Source organism: Halichoeres trimaculatus, unplaced genomic scaffold (genome assembly GCF_033239565.1).
Source record: "Halichoeres trimaculatus isolate MK-OKI-2021-1 unplaced genomic scaffold, fHalTri1.1 fHalTri1_scaffold_9, whole genome shotgun sequence".
Taxonomy (NCBI): Eukaryota; Metazoa; Chordata; class Actinopteri; order Labriformes; family Labridae; genus Halichoeres; species Halichoeres trimaculatus.
In genome coordinates, this window is record NW_027437188.1 from 37513728 (window position 1) to 37537738 (window position 24011).

The 24011-nt window shown below is 41.4% G+C and overlaps 1 protein-coding gene across 2 annotated transcripts in view; it reads right to left on the minus strand.

Moving 5' to 3' along the window:
* Positions 1–386: 386 nt before the first annotated feature.
* pak4 (p21 protein (Cdc42/Rac)-activated kinase 4) overlaps positions 387–24011 on the minus strand; it is a 33698-nt gene continuing 10073 nt past the window's right edge. The window contains exons 1-11 of one of the 2 annotated variants that reach the window (XM_074679973.1): positions 23297–23362; positions 10481–10711; positions 10184–10404; positions 9898–10099; positions 9497–9730; positions 8958–9404; positions 8475–8608; positions 6767–6893; positions 3772–3897; positions 3557–3691; positions 387–2359 (exon numbers count right to left, since the gene is read on the minus strand). In XM_074679973.1, coding sequence (XP_074536074.1) covers positions 2204–2359; positions 3557–3691; positions 3772–3897; positions 6767–6893; positions 8475–8608; positions 8958–9404; positions 9497–9730; positions 9898–10099; positions 10184–10404; positions 10481–10684 — 1986 coding nt within the window. In that variant the 5' untranslated portion in view covers positions 10685–10711; positions 23297–23362 and the 3' untranslated portion in view covers positions 387–2203. Of the gene's footprint in view, positions 2360–3556; positions 3692–3771; positions 3898–6766; positions 6894–8474; positions 8609–8957; positions 9405–9496; positions 9731–9897; positions 10100–10183; positions 10405–10480; positions 10712–23296; positions 23363–24011 lie in introns of those variants that run through there. The other variant, XM_074679972.1, reaches the window with a different exon arrangement.

Sequence of the window (24011 nt, forward strand, 5' to 3'; positions counted from 1 at the left end):
GAGATTTTCACATTGACAAAAAGAGGAATAAAAAACAAAGTGATGATGAAGTGTAACAGGAAGTGTTTCATGAAGCAGCTCATGTTACCAAAATAAAAGTCTGAGGCTTTCAGAGTAAAGCTGGAAACTTGTCGTTTCCTGTGTGAACTTTCTGTGAGTTTAGTGTCATCTTCTGAGAGAGGAAAGAAACTGCACGTCTCCTCCTCAAACTGTGTCCGATACGACGCTGATAACCAGCTCCAGCTCTGACCCAGTTTCCTCAAACTTCTGATTCAAAACTGATTTTTAATGTCAGACTTTAAATTCCTCGTCTCCACCTGATTGTCTTTCAGTCCACGGGTTCGCTCAGCTCAGCCGTCCTGTGTCTCCCGTCTCAAACATCCTGACGTCTTTTATAATCCCTGACTCATCGCTGACCCACTTTGGCCCAAAGATCCAGACTCTGACGGAGAGTCTGACCCTCAAACAGCTCGCAGACGTTTCTCTGAGTGAAGAAGGAATAAAAGTGAAAGGTGGAAAGTTTCAGCCTGAGGACGCAGGTCGAGTTTGGAGCTATGTTTCTGACAAACGGCGCCTGAAGGAGACCACGGAGAGGAAACTCCTGGAGCCTCCACGTTACGGCGCGCTCACGCCAAAGCTTCTGCAGGCTGGGAAAGAAACTGTGAGCCTGGATCATTTCCTCCCACGCTGAGCTGCTCCTCTCCTCACACGGCCTCACAGCTTCACACACGCTGCGTGGACTGGGGAGGAAACAGGAGGAGCCAGGTTTTTACACTCTTTCTCCACAGGGGGAGCTGTAATCAACACATCCTAAAGATGCTAACTGTAGCTTTAAGATTTGGGACTAATCTGCAGCCAAACTGGAAGACTGGAGGAGTAAAAACAGCAGCTACGGCACAGAGAGGGAAGAAGTGTTTACAGTTTCTGAACGTCCTCTGCGCTGACGGCTGCTAACCGCTGCTAACAGCTGCTAACAGCTGCTAACAGCTGCTAATTGCTGCTAACAGCTGCTAACTGCTGCTAACTGCTGCCAGAGAGAAACCGCTGCTGATAACATCTGACCAACACCAGCGCAGGCAGCAGGAGGTGACGACAGTCAAACCAAAGTCACTGCAGTGTTTTCAGCTCCTGGTTTCACTGCGGCTGAGTCTGCAGAGGTCAGAGCGGAGGTTATGAGAGGTTCGTCGTCTCTGTACGGGAGTTTCTGATCAGTTTCTGTCGGTGGTTAATAAATAGAGCAGACTCAGAGTGAAGGAGCGCTGCCGTCAAACATTAACCCACTCACAGGATGAAGCAGTGAAAAGGATTCAGCCTGTTCAGTCGGTGTTTTGGGTGGAATAGTCCTTTTTTCATCGTGGTCTAAAATAATAAAACATAGAAATAAAAAGTCTAGTGTCTATCATCAGGAATCAGAGAGTGCAGCTTCTATCTCTTATCGACAGTGCTTCAAACATCAATCACATCCTTTCTAAAGAAATCTTCATCATCATCATCATCATCATCATCATCATCATCATCAAACAGTCACAGAGGAAATCAAACATCAGGATAAATCTATGTCCACGGTTTTTACACAAAGAGGAAACAAAAAGTAAAATCAGGGTTAAAATCCTCTCCAGTGTATCTCCTGACGGCGACAGGAAGTTAGTGTTTACACGGCTACAAAATAAAAGTCTGAGCGGCTCTCCTGCCTCAGTAGTAGGTTCTGGGTGTGAAGACGATCGTCCACGTCTGGCGTCTTTGTAGAGACAGGAAGTGGCTTCCTGACGTCACACAGTGAGATTAAAAACGGTCTCTGGGACTCAAACGTCTCCGTCCAAACGTCTCATTGGTGCAAAAACCAACGCCACTCGTAAAATCAGCTCCAAACAGGAAGTGAAGAAGCTGCAGACGCCAACCGCTCCGGGTCAGGACTCCAGGAAACGGTTCAGGCTGCTCTGCTTCTCCTCACACACACACACTCACACACACACACACACTCACACACACCGCCTTATTGCCTCTGATCAGGGAGGATCTCCCTCAGTTCATGATTGACGGAGGAAACACAGAATACTCCTGCACACCTGGCGCTCACGCCGCAGTGCTCTGAGCAGTCGTGACCTCTGACCCCGGGGTCGTCTCCTCCGTGTGCAGGAGTATTCTGATCCACCTCGACCTGCGCGCTGCCCCCCACAGTCCGGAGGTCGTAGTGTCACGTGTCTCATCTCATCCTGTTCTGTCTCATCAGGGGGACGATGCAGGACGGCGGCCCCGCCTTTGTCAGGAACGGGTGTTTGAGGAGCTCGCTGGCCGGCGCCCTCTGAGCCGGGTCACGCACCAGCATGCGGTCCAGGAAGCCCTTCAGGAGGGGGGAGACCTGGAGGAGGAGATCCAGGGTCAGTCAGGTGATCATGATGCTGCAGGTTAGTGAGCATGTGCGACAAGTGACATGTGCGCCGCATCAAAGTTGAGCTGTCGTCACGCCGTTCTACTTTCATTCTGATCCAGTCAAGGTGTGATCCTGGTTTCTAAGCGTCTGAGCCAGGAGTCTGACACCTTTACTCTCACAGTAGTCTTTTTCTCTCAGCTCACCTGGATTAAAGTCATTCAGAGCCACAAAATCTACTTTATCTTCACAATAAGACTAAAAATTATGAAATTCTCCACATAGTAAAAATCAATTAAATAATTATCCAAACAAGAAGTTTTTTTTGTGTTTATAAAATTTTACCTATGATGTTTTAGGTTTTTTTTTATAATTTCAATACATTTTATAATTTAAATACATTTTTATAATCTAAATATTTTTTTTAATATTTTTAAATATCAAAAACATGTAATGTCATATTTCAAAAATAAGAAAATTTTTTAAAATTAAAAAAAAGTAAAATTTTCCAGTTCTGCAGTCCTAAAGTACGATTCAAAACATTAAAAAAAAATTGCAAAATGACTCTAAAAAATGAAAATAAAAAAAAATCCCTAAAAAAGTTGCCAAAATGTTATAAATTTGCAAAAAAATAGTAATTCCAAAAATTTGCTGATCAAAAAAAAAATGTCAAAATTTTTACAAAAATTTAAACCCTTAAAAAAATTAGGACTTCTTTTCTTAAGGTTGAAAAAATGTCAAAATATTTGCAAAATTTTTTTAAAAATTGACTTTTGCAAGAAGTGATGAAGATTTAGTTCAACAAAACATCAACACATTATTTTTTTGAAATCATCAAAACCTTTCGTAAGAAAAATAAAAATTCTTTGTTTCAATAATATTTTTTAAAGCTACAAGGAGCCACTGCTGAGGAGTCAGAGGGCCACATGAGGCCCCTGAGCCACAGGTTGAACACCCTTTCTCTAACCATTTGTTTCCCCACTGTGGGAACCAACTTCCTGTTTTAATATCAGTTCCAGTCTGAGTTTGTGTTTAATGGTTTGGATGCAGAAACGCTCTGAGCTGATGAGTCACGGCGTCTGCACACGCTCAGTCTGCCAACAAACGTGTCTGTCTGCAGAAACCTGACTGCTACACGCCGTCTCACAGCGGTCTCTGCTTCACGCTCAGCTCTCTCTCTCTCTCTACCTTGTGTAGATTCTTCAGTTTTGGGGGCAGGTTGTCCCGGATCATCTTCATGGCTTTGAGCGGCGGCTCGTTGAAGTACGGCGGCTCCCCGTCCACCATCTCTATGACCATGATACCCAGAGACCAGATATCCACCTGCACACAGCAGAGACCAGGTTAAACACAGAGGAGACGATGGACGGCAGGACGACTCAGTGTGTGTGAGTGTGTGTCACCTCTGGTCCGTACGGCAGCCTGGATATGAGCTCCGGCGCCATCCAGTACGGCGTCCCAACCAGAGACTTCCTCCTCTGGACCTCTTTGGACACCTGAGCGCAGAATCCAAAGTCTGAGAGCTTCACCTGGAGACGGAGAGATGGAGAAACAGAGACGCCAACGTCAAAACCTGTTTTCACCAGAGAGGCAGTGTGACAGTCGTTTCCTGGTTTTTAAATCTAGATCATTTACATCAGGCTAAAGCTTCTCCTCATGCTGACACTGTTTACTGTGTGCACCCCTCAGCTTCAGACGTAAGAACGGAGATGATTGGATCAGTATCTGTGCTGATGGGGGGATAAACGTTTGAAAACACAGAAATAAAAAGAGGAAACGACGGCTCCAGGGTTCCTACAGCTCAAGTCAAGTTAAATTTAAGACTTTTTAAGACTTTTTTAATGACGCTGGAAATCAAATTTAAGACCAAGTTGACAACAAACCACAATTGAAACAAACAAAACTAACAAACAAAAACAGCAGATGAATTACCTGGGTTGGAGGCAATTTTAACCCTTTGTTTATTTTACATACAACATCACTTTTTACCTTTTTTTAACCCCATTTTTACAACTTTATGCCTATTTTGCCCCCATTCATCTCTTTTGGCCACTGTCACAACCATTTTTGGATTTTTTACATAGTTTTTGAAATTAAATTTCAAATTTAATTCTTAATTTTGCTGCCATAATCAGTTTCCCTAAGCCACTTTTGGATTTTTTTTGCCAATTTTTCCTCATTTTTTTCTCTCTCCAGGCACCTGAGGTAGAACCAAGACATGTGTCTGCTTTAAAAGTTCCTGGTGCAACCACATCACCGTTTTTTAAGTTCCGCTATTGTGATTACGCGATGCTGCCACAAGAGTAAATCAGGAAATTATTTAGAAAAATAGATAAATAATTTTTTTCTTTTTACTTCAAACTAACATAAATCTTACCAATGTGTTCAGATTTTTAAGACTTTTGAAATTTGGATTTAAGACCTTTTAATGCCAATTCAGGCCTTATTTTTAGAATAATGATTTCAATGCCTTTTAAGACTTTTCAAGGATCTGCAGGAACCCTGTGCTCAAACATTCAGTCCTCTGTGAACAGCTGATGTGCGACGCTGCTGCTGAGTTTATCTGTGTGCAGAGACGTCAGAGCTGCAGCTCAGGTGGTTTCACTGACTGAACCCTCCTCCAGGCTCTGCTAACAGCCTCGTCTTTCTGAGAAGGCCTGAGCGTGGCTGAGCGTGTCATGGTGCCCACATGAGGGGCCGCTCGCCACAGCCGGCTCAGAAAAAGAAATGAAACCAACCCTGGCATGAGAAGAGCTGCAGAAACCCCACGTCTGTCTGTGTAAATGTCTGTAACACACAGAGGACACAGACTGAGGACACAGACCGAGGACTGAGGACAGGGACTGAGCTTCAGAGCACAGATCAGCAGATTCACCCTGAAACAGACTCTGATACAGATCTGGATCAGGAAACCAACCAACACCTTGACCTACTTTCTGCACCAATCGCGCAGCAGCTCTCGCTCTCACACCCACCCTGCTGCCGAGAAACCCTTCAGGCTTGGTTAAATCTGCTTCCTCTGCCAGACCAAACAGATAAACCCAGCCCTGACACCTCCAGCAGGGGCAGGAAGCTCTCTGTGAGAGCCTGAGACCTGGGTTCAAAGGTCTGCATCAAAACTGAGGAGGAATCTGAGGTCACACACACCTCCTCTTTGAGTTTATAAAAAGAGACGGGGTGTGACGAAACAAAGAGACACGCAGCAAACAGGAAACAGGAGCTTTATCTGCAGCTGATAAAAAACACCCCACAGAGGATCAGAAAAATCTACTGACGATAAAAACACTCAGACAAAAACAGAAGCAGTTTGGTCTGATCCGCTCTTTAACAAAGATCCTTCATTTCTGGAGAAAACGCCTCGATTCAGAAACTCAGGAGAAACCACGACTCACAAAACACATGAAACCACAAACACTCGCTGAGGCTGTGGTTTCAGCTTCGCTCATCCCAGCTCCACACGTGAGACTTTCACATGTGAGACGCAGAAAAACCCAAACACAGCAAACTGTCCCTCTACCAGCTCCATGACCGGGTTAAAATCCAGGTGAGGAAACTCTGAGGGATCTGACAGGAGGAGGATCAGGATCAGACTGTGATGACGTCTCACTGAGGAGGGTCAGAGCATGGAGTGATGAAAACAAACAGGATCACGTTTGGTTTTCTTATGAAGACAAAGAAAATCACTCCACAGGAAATGACTCATGGATGATTAGATTAATGACCTTTAGCAGGAGCTGAGCTGACAGAGGCGCTAACGACGCAGCTGAAACCTCCACTCAGCAGAAACTTCTGCAGCAGAGACGCACAGAGCACCTCCTCAAACTCCAATCTGACCAGGAGCAGAGGCCAGACCCAGACCTGTCAGAGACTCAGTTTCTGCAAAAAGCAGAAACCGTCCTGTGAGCAAACAGGAAGTGGACCCACATCAGCCTCAGCTCTGCAGCGGTGGTTAAAAGAGAGGCGCTCAGTTCCTCTTTCCAACCAACAATTTCCTTTATTTCTCCTGAAAGGAGGTGAAGCTGCGTCTGTGGTGAGCCGAGGGTTTGCATCAGGACGGGGTTTCTGTGAAGCAAACATCTGAGATATGAGAGCTTTAACGGTCATTTCTACCATCATAAGTCGACTTTTCAGCTTTAATGTGACAGAAATACGGAGGAAACCCATCCCATATGATATAAACTCTGATATCTGCAGCCTCTAACCTGATTAACGCCTCCACCACCACCAAGAGGAGACGCCGTCCTCTCTAACAACAAACTGAACTCTGTCTCTGCTCTAAAGTTAAAGTTGATCTTAAAGAGCAGTTTCCATCTCTCTGACATTTACAGAAGAAGTGTCTAAAGCTTTTACATCAGCTTGAGTAACTGTTTGGTTTTTAAAGAGGTCTGTGTCACGTACTCGTCCGTCGTGGGTGAGGAGGATGGAGTCGCTCTTGATGTCTCTGTGGATCACGCCCTGAGTGTGCAGGACGGACAGAGCCTTCAGCACGGACAGACACACGGTGGCGATCTGCTCCTCGTTCATCCTGCAGAGAGGGAGAGGACAGAGAGGCGTCAGCTCGCTCAGAGGAACAGGTCATCGAGGTTTGACCACGAGGCCTGATCCTGACGAGCGAGGCCTCAGCAAGAGGAGACGAATCATTTTCACATGAATCAATAAATAAGTCACAGTGAGGAGCTTCAGTGACTGAGTGATAAATGTTTCAGTAACATGAGGAAACACTGCCCCCTTGTGGAACAATTAAAACACAGGAGAATAAAACTTCCTCCACCTCTTACTCTGTTTAAAAGATTATAATCTAATTCTTTAGAGTTAAATACGTTTTATTTATCTTTTCCATCTTTTATTTACATCACTGCTACTATCCCTTTTCAGTATTTAATCATAATCTTATTTATTTCTTTTAATGTGGTTGTTTTGTTTTCTTATCTTGAGTTTTAACATCTTACACCGTCAGTGTTTCCTCATTAAGGTCTTTAGGTAACAGCTCCTCATCTTCACAAATTTTTATTATGTTGGGGTGTGAGCAAGTGTGCTGATGTGTCGGGTCACTTGCATTTAATTTTTTTTTTTTCTACTTATCATTATTATGATTATTATCATTGTTATATTCTTATTTCTTTAATACTTATTGTTTGTGTTATTATAGTTTTTATATTTATAATATTTTTTATTATTTGTTTAGTTATTTATGATTAAAATATGTATGTTTTGTTATCATAATAACAATAAAAATAATTATTATTTTTATTTTATTATAAATGTAATTATAATCATCATTGTTATATTTTAATTTATTTATATATTGTTAGTTATTATAATTTTTTATTATGATAATATTTTATTGTTGGTTTAGTTATTTATAATTAAAATATTAATATTTTTGTTATCATTATAATTGTAATAATAATAATAATTATTATTATTATTAATATTATTATTGTTATTATTGTTATCATGGTTATATTTTTATCTATTTATTATTCATTGTATGTGTTATTATAGTTTTTTTTTATTAATTTTTTTATGATTTGTTAAGTTATTTATAATTAAAATGTTTTTGTTTCGTTACCATTATAATAATGATTATTATTTTTTATAATTTTTATAAGTATCATCAGTGTACTATTTTTATTTATTTATTGTTCGTGTTATTATATTTTTTTATTAGTATGCTATTTTTTATTATTTTTTGTTATTTATTATTACAATATTTTTATTTTTGTTATCATAATAAAAGTTATAATAATAATAATATCATGATTTTTATTATTATCATAATTGTTATATATTTTTTATCTTTTTATTATTATTATTATTTTAATTTTTATTATTAGAATTTTTATTTATCTATTTCTTTATTATTATCATATATTTATTATGTTTATCATAATTAATATTATCATCATAATTATAACAATAATAATTATTATTGTTATTATTATTTATAATATTATTTAATTTCTTTCTTTATTTCCCCTGAACATTTAGTGTTACCACTCCAGTGTATGAAAAGTGCTTTATGAATAAAGTCTGATTTATTGATTGGTTGACTGATTGATTTGAAGCTGCAGGATCCGGGTTGGGGGGGTTTTCACTCTCTGACCTGGTGTGTGTGACGATGTCGGTGAGCGCTCCTCCCTCCAGAAACTCCATGACCACCCAGAGCTCGTCTCCCACCAGGTAGCTGTTGTACATCTCCACCACGTTCTCATGGTGGTAGTCGCGCATGATCACCACCTGACGTCAGGAGGAGACAGGAGGAGACAGGAGGAGACAGGAGGAGACAGGAGGAGACAGGAGGAGAGGATGGAGCTGCGTTAGTGATGCTTACCACACTGAGATGGTTTCATGGCCGTTACTGTAACAGGACCACTACAAGTATAATTCAGACCACTGCAGCCCTAAGTTAGCTTGATGCTAAATGTTTTTCCTTTCAGTCAGTCTGTAAATCTGTGATTGGAAATCTTTGTCAGAGACATTGAATCAAATGTCACTAAACCAGAATAAAAGTTGAAATGAGGAAATGAGGAAATGAGGAAATGAGGAGAGAAACCAGGCGACAAGCTGACATGAGGAAGAGTCTGACCTCGTTGAAGAGCAGCTCGCGGCGCTGCTGCTTCCTCAGGTCCATCTTCTTCACCGCCACCAGCTTCCCCGTGGTCTTCACCGTGGCGATGCACACGATCCCCGTGGACCCCTCCCCTATCTTGATGTAGTGGTCCAGGTAGGTACGGGGGTCACCTGGATCCACCACCATCTGCAGCGCCGCTCTGAACTGCTCGTGAGAAACCCTCTGAGGCTCCCTCTGCGGCGAGCGGCCCTGAGGGGGCGCGCCCGACGCCGGGGGTCCAGGAGGCACCGGGGGCCGCGGGGCGGGCACGTTGGGGTGAGGGGTGTGGGGGTGCTGGGTGGCTTCAGGGGTGAGGGTGGGGTGTGACGTGTGGTGGGGGTGGCTCAGCGGAGGCTTGGAGGAGCTGCGGGTGGAGCCGGCGGAGGGGCCGTTCTGAGGGGAGGAGTCAGGGTGTCGCACCGGCTGGAAGGAAGACACACGTCAGACGTTAGACACACTCACAGGAAGTGATGTCACAGGTTTGGAGCCAATAGACTCGTTATTCCTGTACCAACCTGTCCCGTGGGGCTGCGTCCGCCCTCGCTGTCCGTCCTCGGGTACGTGTTGAACGGCCGTGCGTTCTGCTGGGCGCTCTTTATCGTCCCCTCCGTCACCGGCAGGTTTGGCGTGCGGATGTTGGGTCCAGAGAGCGGCCTCTTGTCTCTGGGGGACTGAGGGCTGCCGTCCCGCACCATGTAGCTGGACTTTGGCCTGTGGTCAGAGGGCTGGTCTCTGTGGGAGGCGTGCTCCTGGAGAGGAGGAGGAGGAGAGGAGGAGGAGAGGAGGAGGAGAGGAGAGGAGGAGAGGAGGAGGAGAGGAGGAGAGGAGGAGGAGAGGAGGAGAGGAGGAGAGGCTCAGGTTACAGGAGGGGCAGGTTTACTACTCAGAGACACAAACCGGACTGACGCTGACTCACCTGGTCCCGGTCCCGTGGCGTCCTGTCTCTGTGGGGAGGAGGAGGGGGCCCTGAGCCTGGGCGGTCCCTGGGGACCCTGCTGGGCTCTTGGCCTCGAGGCTGCTGCTGCGGCCGACCCTGGACTCCGTCGTCCCGCCCGGGGGGCCGGAGCGCACGCTGAGCCTGACGAGGGTCACCCCCGCTCTGGTGTTCTGGTCTGGGTCTGAGGGACAGAGCAGAGATCAGGATCAGGGGCAGGTGGGGTCAGGTTACAGAGGCTGCTGAAGGATCAGATCCCTCTCAGTACCTGTCCGGTCTGTCCGGTCTGTCCGGTCTGTCCTGATGGGGGTAGTGTCTGTGGTGAGGGTCTCCGTTCTCCTGTCCCCCTGCTGACGGGTCTCTGCGGGGCTGGGTGGGGGGGCTGCCTCGCCGCAGGGAGTTGGAGCGGGTCACAGACATGGTGTCGAACTCGTCCAGGAGCCAGGTCAGGGATCCGTCCACGCCCAGCTTGTTGCCCCGGACGATGGTCTGAGGAAACAAGTGGTTAGGCTGAGTGACGTCAGATCAGAGCGTTAATCTACAAACCACCGTCTGCTCCTCCCACCTTCCGCGGCTCCACCGTGGTGATGACCGTCACGTCGATGAACGGTTTGGGCCGCTTGGCCGTGTCTTCGATGAGCGACTGCCATTGCCTCGGCAGCCCCACGAACTTCTGCTCCTGCTCGTCAAAGTCGGTGTGCACGCGATGCTCGAAGTTGGACGGCGCCGAGATCTGGATGCGGGACTTGTTCTTCTTCTTGGTGAACATGATGGCGGCTGCAGCCCAGCATCAGACCTGCAGGGAGGAGGCGGCAGAGGAGGTCAGGGGAGGAGGACACGCTGGGATAGAGATGCAAATGTTCGACTGACTGTGGAACCAACTGAACGTAAATATAAACACGCTTCAGGCGGGCGTGGACGGCGTCTAGAGGAAGGTTAGTGACAGCAGCGACCACACTGATGAAGAGAGACGACCTTTTTCTGAACGCTCACTGTAACGTGATCAAGTTTAGTGTTTAATGAGCTGCTCAGCTAACGAACTTCAGTCCATCTGACTTATTTCCTGCTCTCTGAGCGTCCAGCCGTTAGTGAGGCAGCTGTGACCTTTAGCTGAAGGTCATCACAGCGCTCAGCAATAAGACGACTGCTGCACAGAGGGAGGCCACAGAGGAGGAGGAGGAGGAGCTTCGTCTGTCAGCGTCTGAGAGGAGGTGCTCAGATAAAACTCCTGCTCACTGTAAAAATAATCATGACTTCAGTTTATCAGTGTGTGACAGTGGGAGGAGCGGCCTGTGGAGCTTCAACCTGCAGCTCTTTACTCCTCTGCAGTGTCTCCTCGTAGCTTTAAAAACATTAAAATAAAGAATAGTTATTTTTCTTCCAGAGGGTATTGATGATTAAAGACACTGACACTAAATAAAATCCTGTGTTAACATTTAGTTGAACTAAATCTTCATCCCATCTGTCAATAAAGCCTGCCACCGCTCTACTTCACCTCCTACAACATCAACAGCCCACCAACTTTCCATGCACCTGTGGCTAACCTCAAGTTTTACAGCCCTGGGAAGATAACTACATCTACAAAAAGACTCATCTGGAAGAAAATACTGATTTTAATTCTGTGTGGATGGATTCATTTAACTGAACATAAATGATTGATATGTGGCAAGACATTAGCAAACAATAAAAATGAGTATTCAAGATTTCTGTCAAAGGTTTATACATTTTTCCTTTTTTTGTGCATTTTTTTGATTGATTTATTTAATTTAATTTTTTCATTTTTGCCATTTTTTTAATAATTCGATTTTTTTTTTATTCACATTTTTGATGTTTAATTTTTTGGGGAGTTTTGCAAATTTTTGAAATTGAGAATGAAATTTAAATATTCTCAATTCCAATTTTGGGGAAATTTTTTTTGCAAATTTTTTAAAAGGCCTTTATTTTTTTAAACATTTTTGCAAATTTTTGAAATTCCAAAACATTTTTGATTTTTTTTTTTAAATTGAAATTAAGATAAATCTGGAAGAAAATACTGTTTTTAATTCAGTGTGGATGGATTCATTTAACTGACAACATGCCAGATTAATATACATGATTGATATGTGGGAAGACATAAGCAAACAACAAATAAATGGTGAGTTATGCTATGTTATCAAGATGTCACTTAATTCAAGTATCCTTTTTTTCAAGTCATTAAAGTTTTTGAAACTTTAATATTTTCTGAAATATTTCCAAATCTATTAATTTCATTTTTAAAAATATTTGCAAAATTATTAATTTCATTTTTTTAAATATTAGCAAATTTATTTATTTCATTTTTTTTAAATATTTGCAAATTTATCTATTTAATTTTTTTAAGTATTTGCAAATTTATCTATTTAATTTTTTTAAGTATTTGCAAATTTAATTATTTAATTTTTTTAAATATTTGCAAATTAAGTTATTTTATATTTTTAAATATTTGCAAATTTATTTATTTCATTTTTTTAATATTTGCAAATTTATCTATTTTATTTTTCAAATATAGGCAAAATTATTTATTTCATTTTTTTAATATTTGCAAATTCATTTATTTCATTTTTTTAATATTTGCAATTTTTTTTGCAATTTTTTCAAAATTTTTGTTAATTTTTGAAATTTAAAATTTTTAGCTGATTGTTTTAATTTTATGTTTTTTTAATTTCACTGTCACAAGGGATGAAACTGCTAATTTTTGGGTCAAAGGCAAAGAATGAGTATAATGGAATTACTGGAGTTGTTTAAATGATCAAATATTTAAACCAGCAGTCTGATAAAAACAGATTTAGAATGTACAGAAACTTATTTATTGAGAAACTTTTTTCCCCTGTGGACTTGTGATGCAGGAAAAAACAAAGAGAGGTCTCCAGAGGCAGCCCAGAAGCAGTGATGGTCGGGGCCTGGATCAGCACCGTGGATCGACCCCTTCCCACCGACTCCTCATCAACCCTGACGCCAGGATCAGGATCGGTGCAGCCCTGGGAGTCACATCATGAGTCAAACTATTTGATAATCTGAACTTTTCTCCTGGTTTGAACCGAAGAAAGTGTCGTCTTTCTTTGCTCCTGCATCAGTCACGCTCGTGCTTCACTCATGTTCGAGCTGCTCTCTGCTGCCCTCAGCAGGAATCAAAGGAGACACTCCTCACAGTCAAACAGAGGCTCTCCAGAGTCCACCAGAACCAGGTCCTGCTGGGCCCTGGACCAGAGAAGGGAGCAGGAGCGGCGTGTAAACCCTCGACTCTTGTTTTAAGACAAAGCACAGCTCTCAGAAAGAGGCAAAAATCAAAAACAGGCGTGAAGCAGGCGGAGAGGAGGGCGGGGGGTGAGGGCGGGGGGTGAGGACGGGGTGAGGGCGATGTGGGCGCGTCGTCAGTGAGAGGGTGAGTCATGCTGTCCACAGATTTAATAAAGTCTTTGACAGCAGGAGCGTTTGAAGTGGAGCAGGACCCGCCCAGAGACACACTGAGAGAAAAGGGTCAGAGCCAAACACGCTGAGGAGCTCACACTGCTGCACAGAAACACGCTACCACTGCGTGTGGATTTCATCACGCCTGTTTACACGTCCAGAAAATCACTGAGCTGCAGACGGAAACCGAGAGTTTCACAAAACAACTCCATGAACTTCATCAGAGACAGAGGAAGACACTGAGAGGATCTGCAGCTCTGTCAGAGTAAACCCAGGTCCACGCTGAGCTGTTCATCAAACCGTTCATGAGAAAAAATAAAAGTTTGATCTGGGCTGAACCCCCTCTGAGGAATCTTAAGCATCAGCCAAACGATGTCATGACGGCGAGGTTGCAACACGGTGATAAACGCCTCTTTCTGCTCATAATGAGCGCAGTGACAGCTCAGAGGAGGCGTATTAATCACTGCAGAGGCCTGTCATTAGTGTTCAGCTGAGGCAGCAGCTCACACCATCAATGCCTCCCAGCTCTGGGCGCAGGCGGAGAGGAGCGCTGCGAGGAGGCATCGAGATAATGAGGAGGAGGAGGAGGAGGAGGAGAAAGCATCTGGTCACCTCCAGAGGACAATAACACAAACTAATATGAAGATGAAGCTTTAATCTGATCCACTCTCAGCCAGCTGGAGGATGGAGGATGGAGGCTAACACCTCCCTGACAGCACACGCAGCTAACAGTCAGTCAGAGTTAGCCGAGCCACAGCGAGTCACGATGAGCCTCGCCCAATCAGAGACAGCGGGCTGGCTGCGAGTCGCTGAGGGCTGCGGCTTTTCTCAGATTTTAGATTCAGATTTCTGGAAGTCTTTGGAGCAAAACCAGATTTAAGAGCTGCTGACGAGAGCCAGAGCACGAGAGATGATAAGGTCTGGATGTTATGAAGGCGACAGTCAGAAGATCGCTCTGACCTCAGAGATTTCCTGATACCACTGAAACGTGTGTGAGATGTGTTTGGCTGCAAACTGAGGCTCATGAATGAAAACTTATTGATCATCAAATATCAATAACCAGCTGAGGAGAAACAGACAAATTCCTTTAAATTCCAGATTTACATAAAGAAGTTTTAGTTGGTGAAACTCTCTTTGTCGAGTGACCAGGAAAATGTGCTGTTAGTGATGCTAGCAGGAAGAGTGATTCTGCTGAACAGGAAACAAATAATCCTCCAGCTTATCAAGCTTTAATTAATGATGTAATGAAACACTTACAATTAGAAAAATCAAGTTTGCCCTGAGTGGAAAAATTAACATATTTCACTCAATATGGCAACCATTTACAGAATATTACAACAAAAACAACCCCATGAAAAGTTAGGTCTATCCAGATAAAAAAAAAACAAGTTGCATCCTCCTCGTCATTTTATCAAAATTTTAATTGTATGTTGTCTTATTCTTGTTTTATTTTTATTAATTATATTTTTATTTATTTATTTATTTATTTATTTATTTTATCTTATTATTAATATTTTTTTCTTCAAGTTAATGTATGTGTTGTGTGTGTATTGGTTCATCCCAGGGGTCTGCAACCTTTACTTTCCAAAGAGCCATTTTTCCTCAGCTCACCTGGATTAAAGTCATTTAGGAGCCACAAAATCTACTTTATCTTCACATTAAGACCAAAAAAAAGTGTAGAATCTAGTAAATTATTATCTAAACGAAAAGTTTAAGTGTTTATAAAATTGTAGACGTGATTTCTTGGTTTTCTTTTTTTAATAAATTTGCAAATTTTAGAAACAAAAGAAAGAAATTTGTAATGTCGTAGATTTTAAAAATTTACAAAATTTATGAAATTTGCTGAAATATCATAAGTTAGCAGAAAAAAACATAAATAATGCAATTTCTAAATTTTGCTTGATTTCCCAAAAAAATGTATAAAAAAAGGGGGGAGAGGTGAGGGATTTATATAAAAAATTCTAAATTTGCTAAATCTTCAAAAAATGTGGAATTATTTTTCTTATTTTGCTAAAATGTCAAAAAAATTGAAAATAAAAAAAATAAAAAAATTGTTAAAAATGGCAAAAAAAAAAATCACAAAAATTAAAAACTTTATTTTAAGCGGTGATGAATTTTAGTACAAAATGTTATATAATGTTTTTACTTAGTGTCTGTTGAACACCCTTGGTTAAACCATATATGTAAATACATGTGTGTGTGTGGATGTGCCTCTTTATCACACCATGAATGTGTGAGCAGATGCATATATTTATATCTTTTAATTATTTCTGTATTTGTATGCAACAAATAAAATCCCCCAATAACGAGAAGTTCAAAAAAAAGGTGTTAGTTTTCAGGTCTTTTTACTCCACTCTGACAGAAAACTGGATTTGTCTGGAGCAGACAACAAACCTCTGTGACTATATCAGCTGGTTTCATCAGGTTAACTCAGCCACTGGACTCTGACAGAAACTTAACCCAACCTGCTGAAAGTTGTTAATAACTCCACTGAGCTAACCCAGACGTCGTACGAAAGCAGCACTGATACTTTTCATGATGCCGTTAGGAAGGTGTCACATGACAGAGGAAATCAACAGCTTCCTGCAGAAAAAGTTTAAGTTTTCCACGACACAAGTTGACATAGAGTGAAGGAGAGTAAAAACATGATCTATGCATAAAGAGGACAACACTGGTCTCTGTTCCCACGCCCCTCAGGCCTGACAGGGTGAGACAGGTGCTGCAGGGACAGGTGAGCGTGTAACACAGAGTGATCACTAACAGCTGGAACAGGTGCTCCTCCACATCCTGCCCAGGCTACAACAGGAAGCTCTGTGAGCGCCTCAGAGTCTGACGAGAGGAGAGCAACAGGTGTCTGCTCCTCTGACCACCTGCTGGGAGCTCTCCAGCTCCACCGACACACCACTGACCCCGAGGTTCAGATCATGGCTTTAACACATTTTCAAGGATGAAACTGTGCACTGAGTTGATGAAGAGAAATCTCATCAGTTCACTTCCACTCTGCTGCACCACTCCCCTCAAACCTCCTCCCTGCTCTGCACCTCCACCCCCACCCTCCACCCCCTCTGCGGCCCTGTCTGCCTGGATGAGCAGTGAGAAAGCCCGTTTTGTCAGCGGGCCAGGGTCTGGCTGATGAGCTCTGGATGGAGCTGCTGTCCTCTGGCCTGATTCAAGGACTGCTCATGGGTGGTCCTGGCTCACAGAGACCTCCTCCTGGCTCAGAGAGACCTCCTCCTGGCTCACAGAGACCTCTTCCAGGCTCACAGAGACCTCCTCCTGGCCCAGAGACCTCCTCCAGGCTCACAGAGACCTCCTCCTGGCTCACAGAGACCTCCTCCAGGCTCACAGAGACCTCCTCCAGGCTCACAGAGACCTCCTCCAGGCTCACAGAGACCTCCTCCAGGATCAGCATCCATTGAGCTGCAGTGATACAGCCAGCTGAGAGGAGACGCTGAAACCAGAGACACTTTCTGAAAAAGTGTCAGCTCAGCTTAAAAAGTGTGCTGATACAGAAAATTATGAGATGGAGCCATAAAAAAGCTTTGGCTGCAGCTCGAACTAAGAAACAGACTCCGACAGGATCTGTGACCAGGTAACAGAAACAGCATGTTCAACGTAAAGATAGAAGTAATCAAATCAGTCACTTATACAGGTAAGAAATAAAATGACAACTTCAAACACGTCGTCAGCCCCAGAAAGAAAGCAGTCAGTCTGAGGCCCCGTTTACACGGAGACTCCCACAACGATTCTTCCTTTGCGTTTTCAAAAGCCACCTGCGTTTACATGAGGACGGCGTGAAAACGATCCGCGTTCATACGACTCCAGGAGGAGAAGTCTCCTCTTCTGTTCTTTCTTTTTCTGCCGTTTTGTTGTGTGAGACGGTCGGCAATCCAACCATAACGCGCATTACCGCCACCTACTGGCTCAACTGGAAATGTGGCTGAGCGCGGAGCCTTCACCTAAAACTGCGAGTGCGCATGCGGTGACGTCAGCGTTTCACCCTGAGACGCTCCGCTCTCTGTTTACACGAAGCTGGATGGAGGAGCGGATTCAGATCTTTCCACTCTGGGGAGCGTTTTCAAAAGTTTGCGTTTTCACTGAAAACGCAACGTGGTCTCGTCTAAACGGAAGGCCAAAACGCAACGAAATGTTTGCGGAATCGACCGTTTTCGGCGTCATGTAAACGGGGCCTGAGGCTTCATGGAGAAACACTCTGCATAGCTGAGTTTCTGAGAGGACACTAATAACACTCAGGGTGGAGAGGGTCATTGTAAACAAGCTCCAAAACGCCAAAATAAATGTGTACAGCAGCACAGGAGGCATCAGGAATCCTCAACCCGTGGTCGGACTCAATCACCCAGAGCTGATTCATTGAAAACATTCACGTAAGTGAATGATTGAATTTATTTTTATTCCTGCAATTTTCTGCAATTATTTAAATGCTTTTTTTAAAAATAATTTGTAATTTTTTTTTACAATTTTTGATTTTTTTTAAATTACCATTTTAAATTATTTTGCATTTTTTTTTGCAAATTATTTAAATGTTTTTTTTAATAATTTGTAATTTTTTATTACATTTTTATTTTTTTTTATTACCATTTTGAATTATTTCTGCAAATTATTTAAATGCTAATTATTTTAGGTATTTTTATTTTATTTTATTTTTTACATTTTTTACATTACCATTTTAAATTATTTTGCAATTTTATGTAAATTTTGCATTTTTTTATTTGATTTTTTTTTTCTTTTACAGATTGTCAAAGTTTCAAAAAAAAATTATTTTATTTTTTTTTTCAAATTTATGAAATTCATTTTTTTCATTTATTTTAAAACATTTAAAAATGTATTAAACATTAAATTAAGGCATCACATGCAATTTTATAAATGCAAAAAAACTCCTCATTTAGATATTTAATCACTAGATGTTTAATATATTTTGAATTTTTTATACTGTTTAGTCTTTATTGTGAAGATAAAGTAGATTTTGCGGATCCTGAATGACTTTAATCCAGGTGAACTGAGGCTAAAGGGCTCTTATGAAAGTAAAGGTTGCAGACGTCTGGTCAAACAGCTCTTTGGTCTAATGCAAAGCTTCAGATTAACTCTACCTGCTGCATCTCATTTCCCTGGCCCCCATAAGGCCACAGTGAGCAGTAAATCACAAAAACTTCACAGCAGAGCCTCAAATAAAGAGCCTCTGGATGAAAACCAGTGTAACAACGTGTAGAGAGCAGGAAGTCATCAGCGTGTGTGTGTGTGTCAGGAGGCCTTTCCTCACACCTGGCTGAACATGGAGAGTATCTTTTTCCTAAACGGTCCCTGGAGGAGGTGCAGAGTAACACACTCAGGGATCAGGCCGTGGAGGAGACACAGAGTGAGGACGAACTCAGCTGCTGAGATGCTCTGACACTAGCTGCTGAATCAGGCTGATAATTAATAGACTGTGCTCTCACTTTGGCAAACACACACACACAGTCACACACACACACACACACAGTGCCTCTATCAGTGTTTCCCGGGTTCATAAAGTGCTGTGCAAACACCACACACTGTGTGACCTTGCAGATACAGTCGGCTGTAAAGAGCAGCAGCTAGTTTTCTACTCGCTTCACAACAAACTTCAGGAAGTTTTCTGTGGTACTCGCCGAGCGCTGCGGCGTTTCCATCGCCTGCTAGAATAAACCATTTACCTTTACATAAAGCTGTTCAGACTAACGACACCTCCAGCAACAACTATAGCAAAATACAGCTGACACCATTTCAGCAATATTTGTAAAAAGGGTGAGTGGACAAAAAATCAATGTATGGTAGTATCAGGATTTTTTGTTTAACAGTTTTAAATCATGATTTTTTTTGTTCAAAAATCTGTTTTTTTCTGGAAAGATTAACATGTTTCACTCAATATGGCAGCCATTTATAGAATGCTACAACAAAAACAACCCCATGAAAAGTTAGGTCTAACCAGATCAAAAAACCAAGTTGCATCCTCCTTGTCATATTATTAATATTTAAATTGTTTTTTTCTCTTACTTTTGTTTTTTTTATTTTATTGCATTACATTTTAATTATTTATTTAATTTTTTTATATCATTTTTTTAATTTTCTTTTTTTTCTTTCAGTTAATGTATGTGTGTATGTATAGTAGTGTATGTGTGTATTGGTGTATCCATATATGTAAATACATATGTGTGCAGATTTAAGTGTGTCTGTGGATATACCTATATATCATACCATGAATGCGTGAGTAGATGCATATATTTATATCTTTTATACATTTTTGTATTTGTATGCAACAAAAGAAAAACCCCAACAAAGAGAAGTTCAAAAAAAAACTTTTTTTTTCTTTTTTTTAATTTAAGTCCAAATTTTATGTCTTTGTTTATGAGCTAGGTTGGAAAAAGTTGAGATGTCAGATCATGAAATCATGATACAACTTTTTCACTTGGTCTGGTGTATAGGCGCAAATCCCGGGGGGGACGCAGGGGTCATGTCCCCCCCTTCCATAAAGTTGTCCCCCCTAAAAAATCCAGTTGTAATTAATTTTCTAATAGTAAGGTTTTTTTTTTCAATGGTGTAATACAAGTCATGCTACTTAAAACACAATGATTGACGAGTTTAACTATTGAAAGATCACACACACACACCCCTCCCTGCACGATCCTTGCAGTGGTTTGATCCAATCTATTTCTCCCGGCACGGATGCTGCAGCCGCACACACACGCACACAAATAAACGCATACAGACAGAGCGGAGGGTCGCGGTCAAGTAAGTAGCTTTCACTGAAAGACTTATCAATCATAACTTCACTTGTTAAACAGACACACAGAGAAAATGAAAAGCAAATGTCAACTCCTTTTTCCGAAGTCTGACAGTATGCTTTAAAAAAAAAAAAAGGCGCTGATTGAGCTTTCCATCCGATGTGGTGCGCACACACAGACTACAGACTACAGAGCGCCAAGGATCGTGATCAAGTGCATTAAAACACTGAACAATTTATAAGTTAATTATCACACCGTTTGTTGCTGGCTGGCAAACAGCCTCTCCTTTATGATGCAAAAAAGGCTGTGACAGATAAGACAGACAGGTGACATGCTGACATCCTCGTCCTCTCATTTATGACACAAAGATTAAAACTATTTAAGATGCCTCTAGTGAGATAGCGGCATCTCTAGTGAGATTTAAGAATTCATAGATGAAGCCATTATTTATTAAAGTCTTATGTTCTATTCTAGCTTTATTGATTTAAAAACAAAGTAGTTATGACTTTGACGTAGATCTTGAATAGATCCAGTTTCTAATTCCATTCTGACTGTTAATTTTAACCCCTTATTGTCCTCCAATTAAAATCAACACTTTTTTCATTAATTTGGATATAAAATACTAATTATTGAGTTCATAGTGTTATGGATGTGTTGCTTCCACATTCATGCCAAAACATTTTTTCATGAACTAAAGGAAAATTAAATCTAGGCTGATTATCCATAGTTGGGACTAGTCACTGTATAATATCACAATATAAAACAACACAGCAAAAATTATAGCATTTATTCTTATGTCCCCCCCTAGGAATCAGTCTCTGAAATTTTACTGTTTATTGTCCCCCCCAACAATGAAACGGGATTTTCGCCCCTGGTCTGGTGTTAAAACAGCAAACTGAAAATCACAAAAATGTGAAAACTAAAACATTGCGCCCCAAAAACTGAAAGAGAATTGAATCAGGAGAAAATCATATCGTCCCAGCCTTAATTTATAACACGTGTTTATTTACACAGGGAGGGGACTGAAACATGTAAATCCATGCAGCTCACAGAGTGACATTTGATATTTATCCAAACAATAATTAGAAAGAGACGGCACCAAACATAAACTCAGCGCTACATAAACTTCATTTATAAGTCATTAAGTCTCAGCTTAACGAGTTTAACGAGTACCTGGTTTATTTGACAGACTAAAGGAGAATGTTCCTCAGGTTAACTTTAAAGTCAGGGTTTACCTTTTCAGAGAGTTTTTCTGTTGTTGCTCTTCTGGTTTTCCCACGTAGTTAAAAGGTTATAAATCACTTCTTTAAAGCACAGTGTGTGTGTTAGTGTGTGTGTGTGTGTGTGTGTTCCTGTACTGTGATAAACTGCAGAGACAAACGGACTGACAGCTGATGGTGACTTCATAAGAACCAGGATGCTTCATTTAAACATACAGATGAAGACGATGATGAAGGATGAGCTTTCATTGGCTGTGGCTCAGGAGGAGGACGACACAGAGACGTTACTGATGAAGTGTGTTAGTTATCAAAGGCTGCCAGTGAGTTTTTAGGACTGAATATCTGCATGCAGGAAGGAAAACTGTGATCTGAACAGTCCAGGTGCAGCAAATGGTTCAAGAATTGTTGACAGAAAAAAGTCCCAGATTATTCCAACATTTGTTTAATCTAGATTTCCTTATTGCTTAAGAGTTGTTATTTTTTTAATCAATTTATTTTGAAGATGAAATAATACAGAACTTCCAAATTACATGAACTATTAGTTTGCATAACATCATTTTAAATGAAAACTTGAGGAAGCCAAATCCTAATGAAACAAAGAAAAATAAGCTGAACTTAAATGATATATAGACCCATAATTACACATATATGTTCAAATATTTGATGCTAGGTTTCTCTCTTAATTGATAGCCACCCTCCTTATTTCTAAATTAGTTTTGGAAATTTTCTGGTAGTTAGAAACAGTGGAATAAAAAAAAAACATAGATGTGTAACTATGCACACCCTTTTGTATTTTGACACACTTTAAAACACTATGAAATACCAATCTCAGATTTGGCAAATGTGTATGTATATTTTTTATGTATTTATTTTTTTATTCCATAATATTTTTTATTTTATTTTGTCTCCTTTTTCTCTCTTCAACCTTTTGTGTTTTATATATATTTTTTTAATTGCTTTTTATCTTTTCCATTTTATTTATTTTTAAGAAACATAATCTTATTCTATTTACTTGTTTATTTATTTTAATTATTTTATTTTTCCATTTTATTATTATTTTTTTGTTATTATTATTATAATGAATATTATTATTATTATTACAATTTTGTTAGCTTATCATTTTTTTATTTTTTATTTTTAATGTCATTTTTATTTAATCTATAACTGCATATGTATGCCTCTAGTGCCAAAAAATAATTACAGTGTGAAAAAAAAATAAGAGAAAAAGAAACCATCCTGTATTCATGGATATTTATATGAATAATTTAGATGTAAGAACAGGCAATCATGCACGTCCTCCCTAACTCACTCTTATTTTTCAGGTGATAATTCAGAAAGACCAGAGTAAAACAGCTGATGGGAGGATGAAGCTGTTTAGTATCTGAGATGATGACTTGCATTAATTGATCAGTGGAAAACCCCAGCCTGGACCGGAAAATCCTCCTCTTTGTGCAGATACTTCAGATTAATAAAACCAACTTCCTGTAAATAATATCACATGAAACTAACTTCCCAGTGAGCTAAAGCTGGAGGTCACAAGGTAACACATCAACCCTCCTCCTCTCCTCCTCCTCCTCCATGTGTCACCAACACTTGTGCACAGACAGATGAGGGAGCCCAGCAGCTGTGAGTCTGTCAGACATGAGGCTCAGTCTCAGGTTTGAATGGACTCACTGAGGAAGAGGAGGGAGAGCAGAGGAAGGACACAGCCCCTCACTGTCTGCCTCCTTCCCTCCCTCACACCAAACAATAAAGTTATTATTTTCTCTGACTCACAGTTAATCCGTGCTGTGAGGTTTTAACAACAGACTTTTCTTGTTGTGGCCCAGATTAACTTCGCCCAGCGCCGCTCAGCCCGATCACAAGTTGAAACTTACACCCTGAAACTTTCTGTACGCAACAAAGGGCTTCATGTCGGTGTGTAATTCAGCGTTAATAACGCTCACACACTCTGCTTCCGCTGTCACATCTACTCACTCTGAGCCACAGGTCCCCGGTTAGCGCCAGGAGCAGGAGGAGCAGCGGGAGGAGCAGCAGCAGCAGCTCTCTATCCACCTGAGCTCATGTCGGAAACGCAGCTCAGGACGACGGTGGAGAACACACACTCCCTGCAGCAGCAAAGTTGTTTCCGCGAACAAAATCAGTCCAGACCGAGCGACGGAAGCGACGACACGGCCCCGAGCAGCGGGACCGACACGGTTAGAGGTACGGAGGCCGCGAAGTTCTCCAAACTTATCCAGAAAAGTCAAAGCGCTGAGGCTTTGGGCTGTAAATACAGAGTGTGTCGCATTCCTATGGTTTCAGCGCAGCCCCGCCCAGTTTCATGACGTCACCGAGAGGGCGCGAGACAGAGAGAGACAGAGAGCGGGAGAAACGGAGAAGGATTCTAATAAATAGATAATTCCATCGTTTTATAATAATAAATCTTAATCGGTCTGACGTCACCGAGACGGCGCGAGACAGAGAGAGACAGGGGGCGGGAAAAGAGGAGAAAGACTCTTATAAAAAAGATAAATCCATCGTTTTCTTATGATAAGTCTCAATCAATCAATAAAATGATGTTACACAAAGTTCCTGTAACTTTAGGTCTGAAGCCCCTTAAAGACTGTTTTTAAATAGTGAAAACGTTTCTAACTTTATTTTTTATTTTTGTCCTGCCTCATCTAACATGTCTTAATTTATTAATATTTCA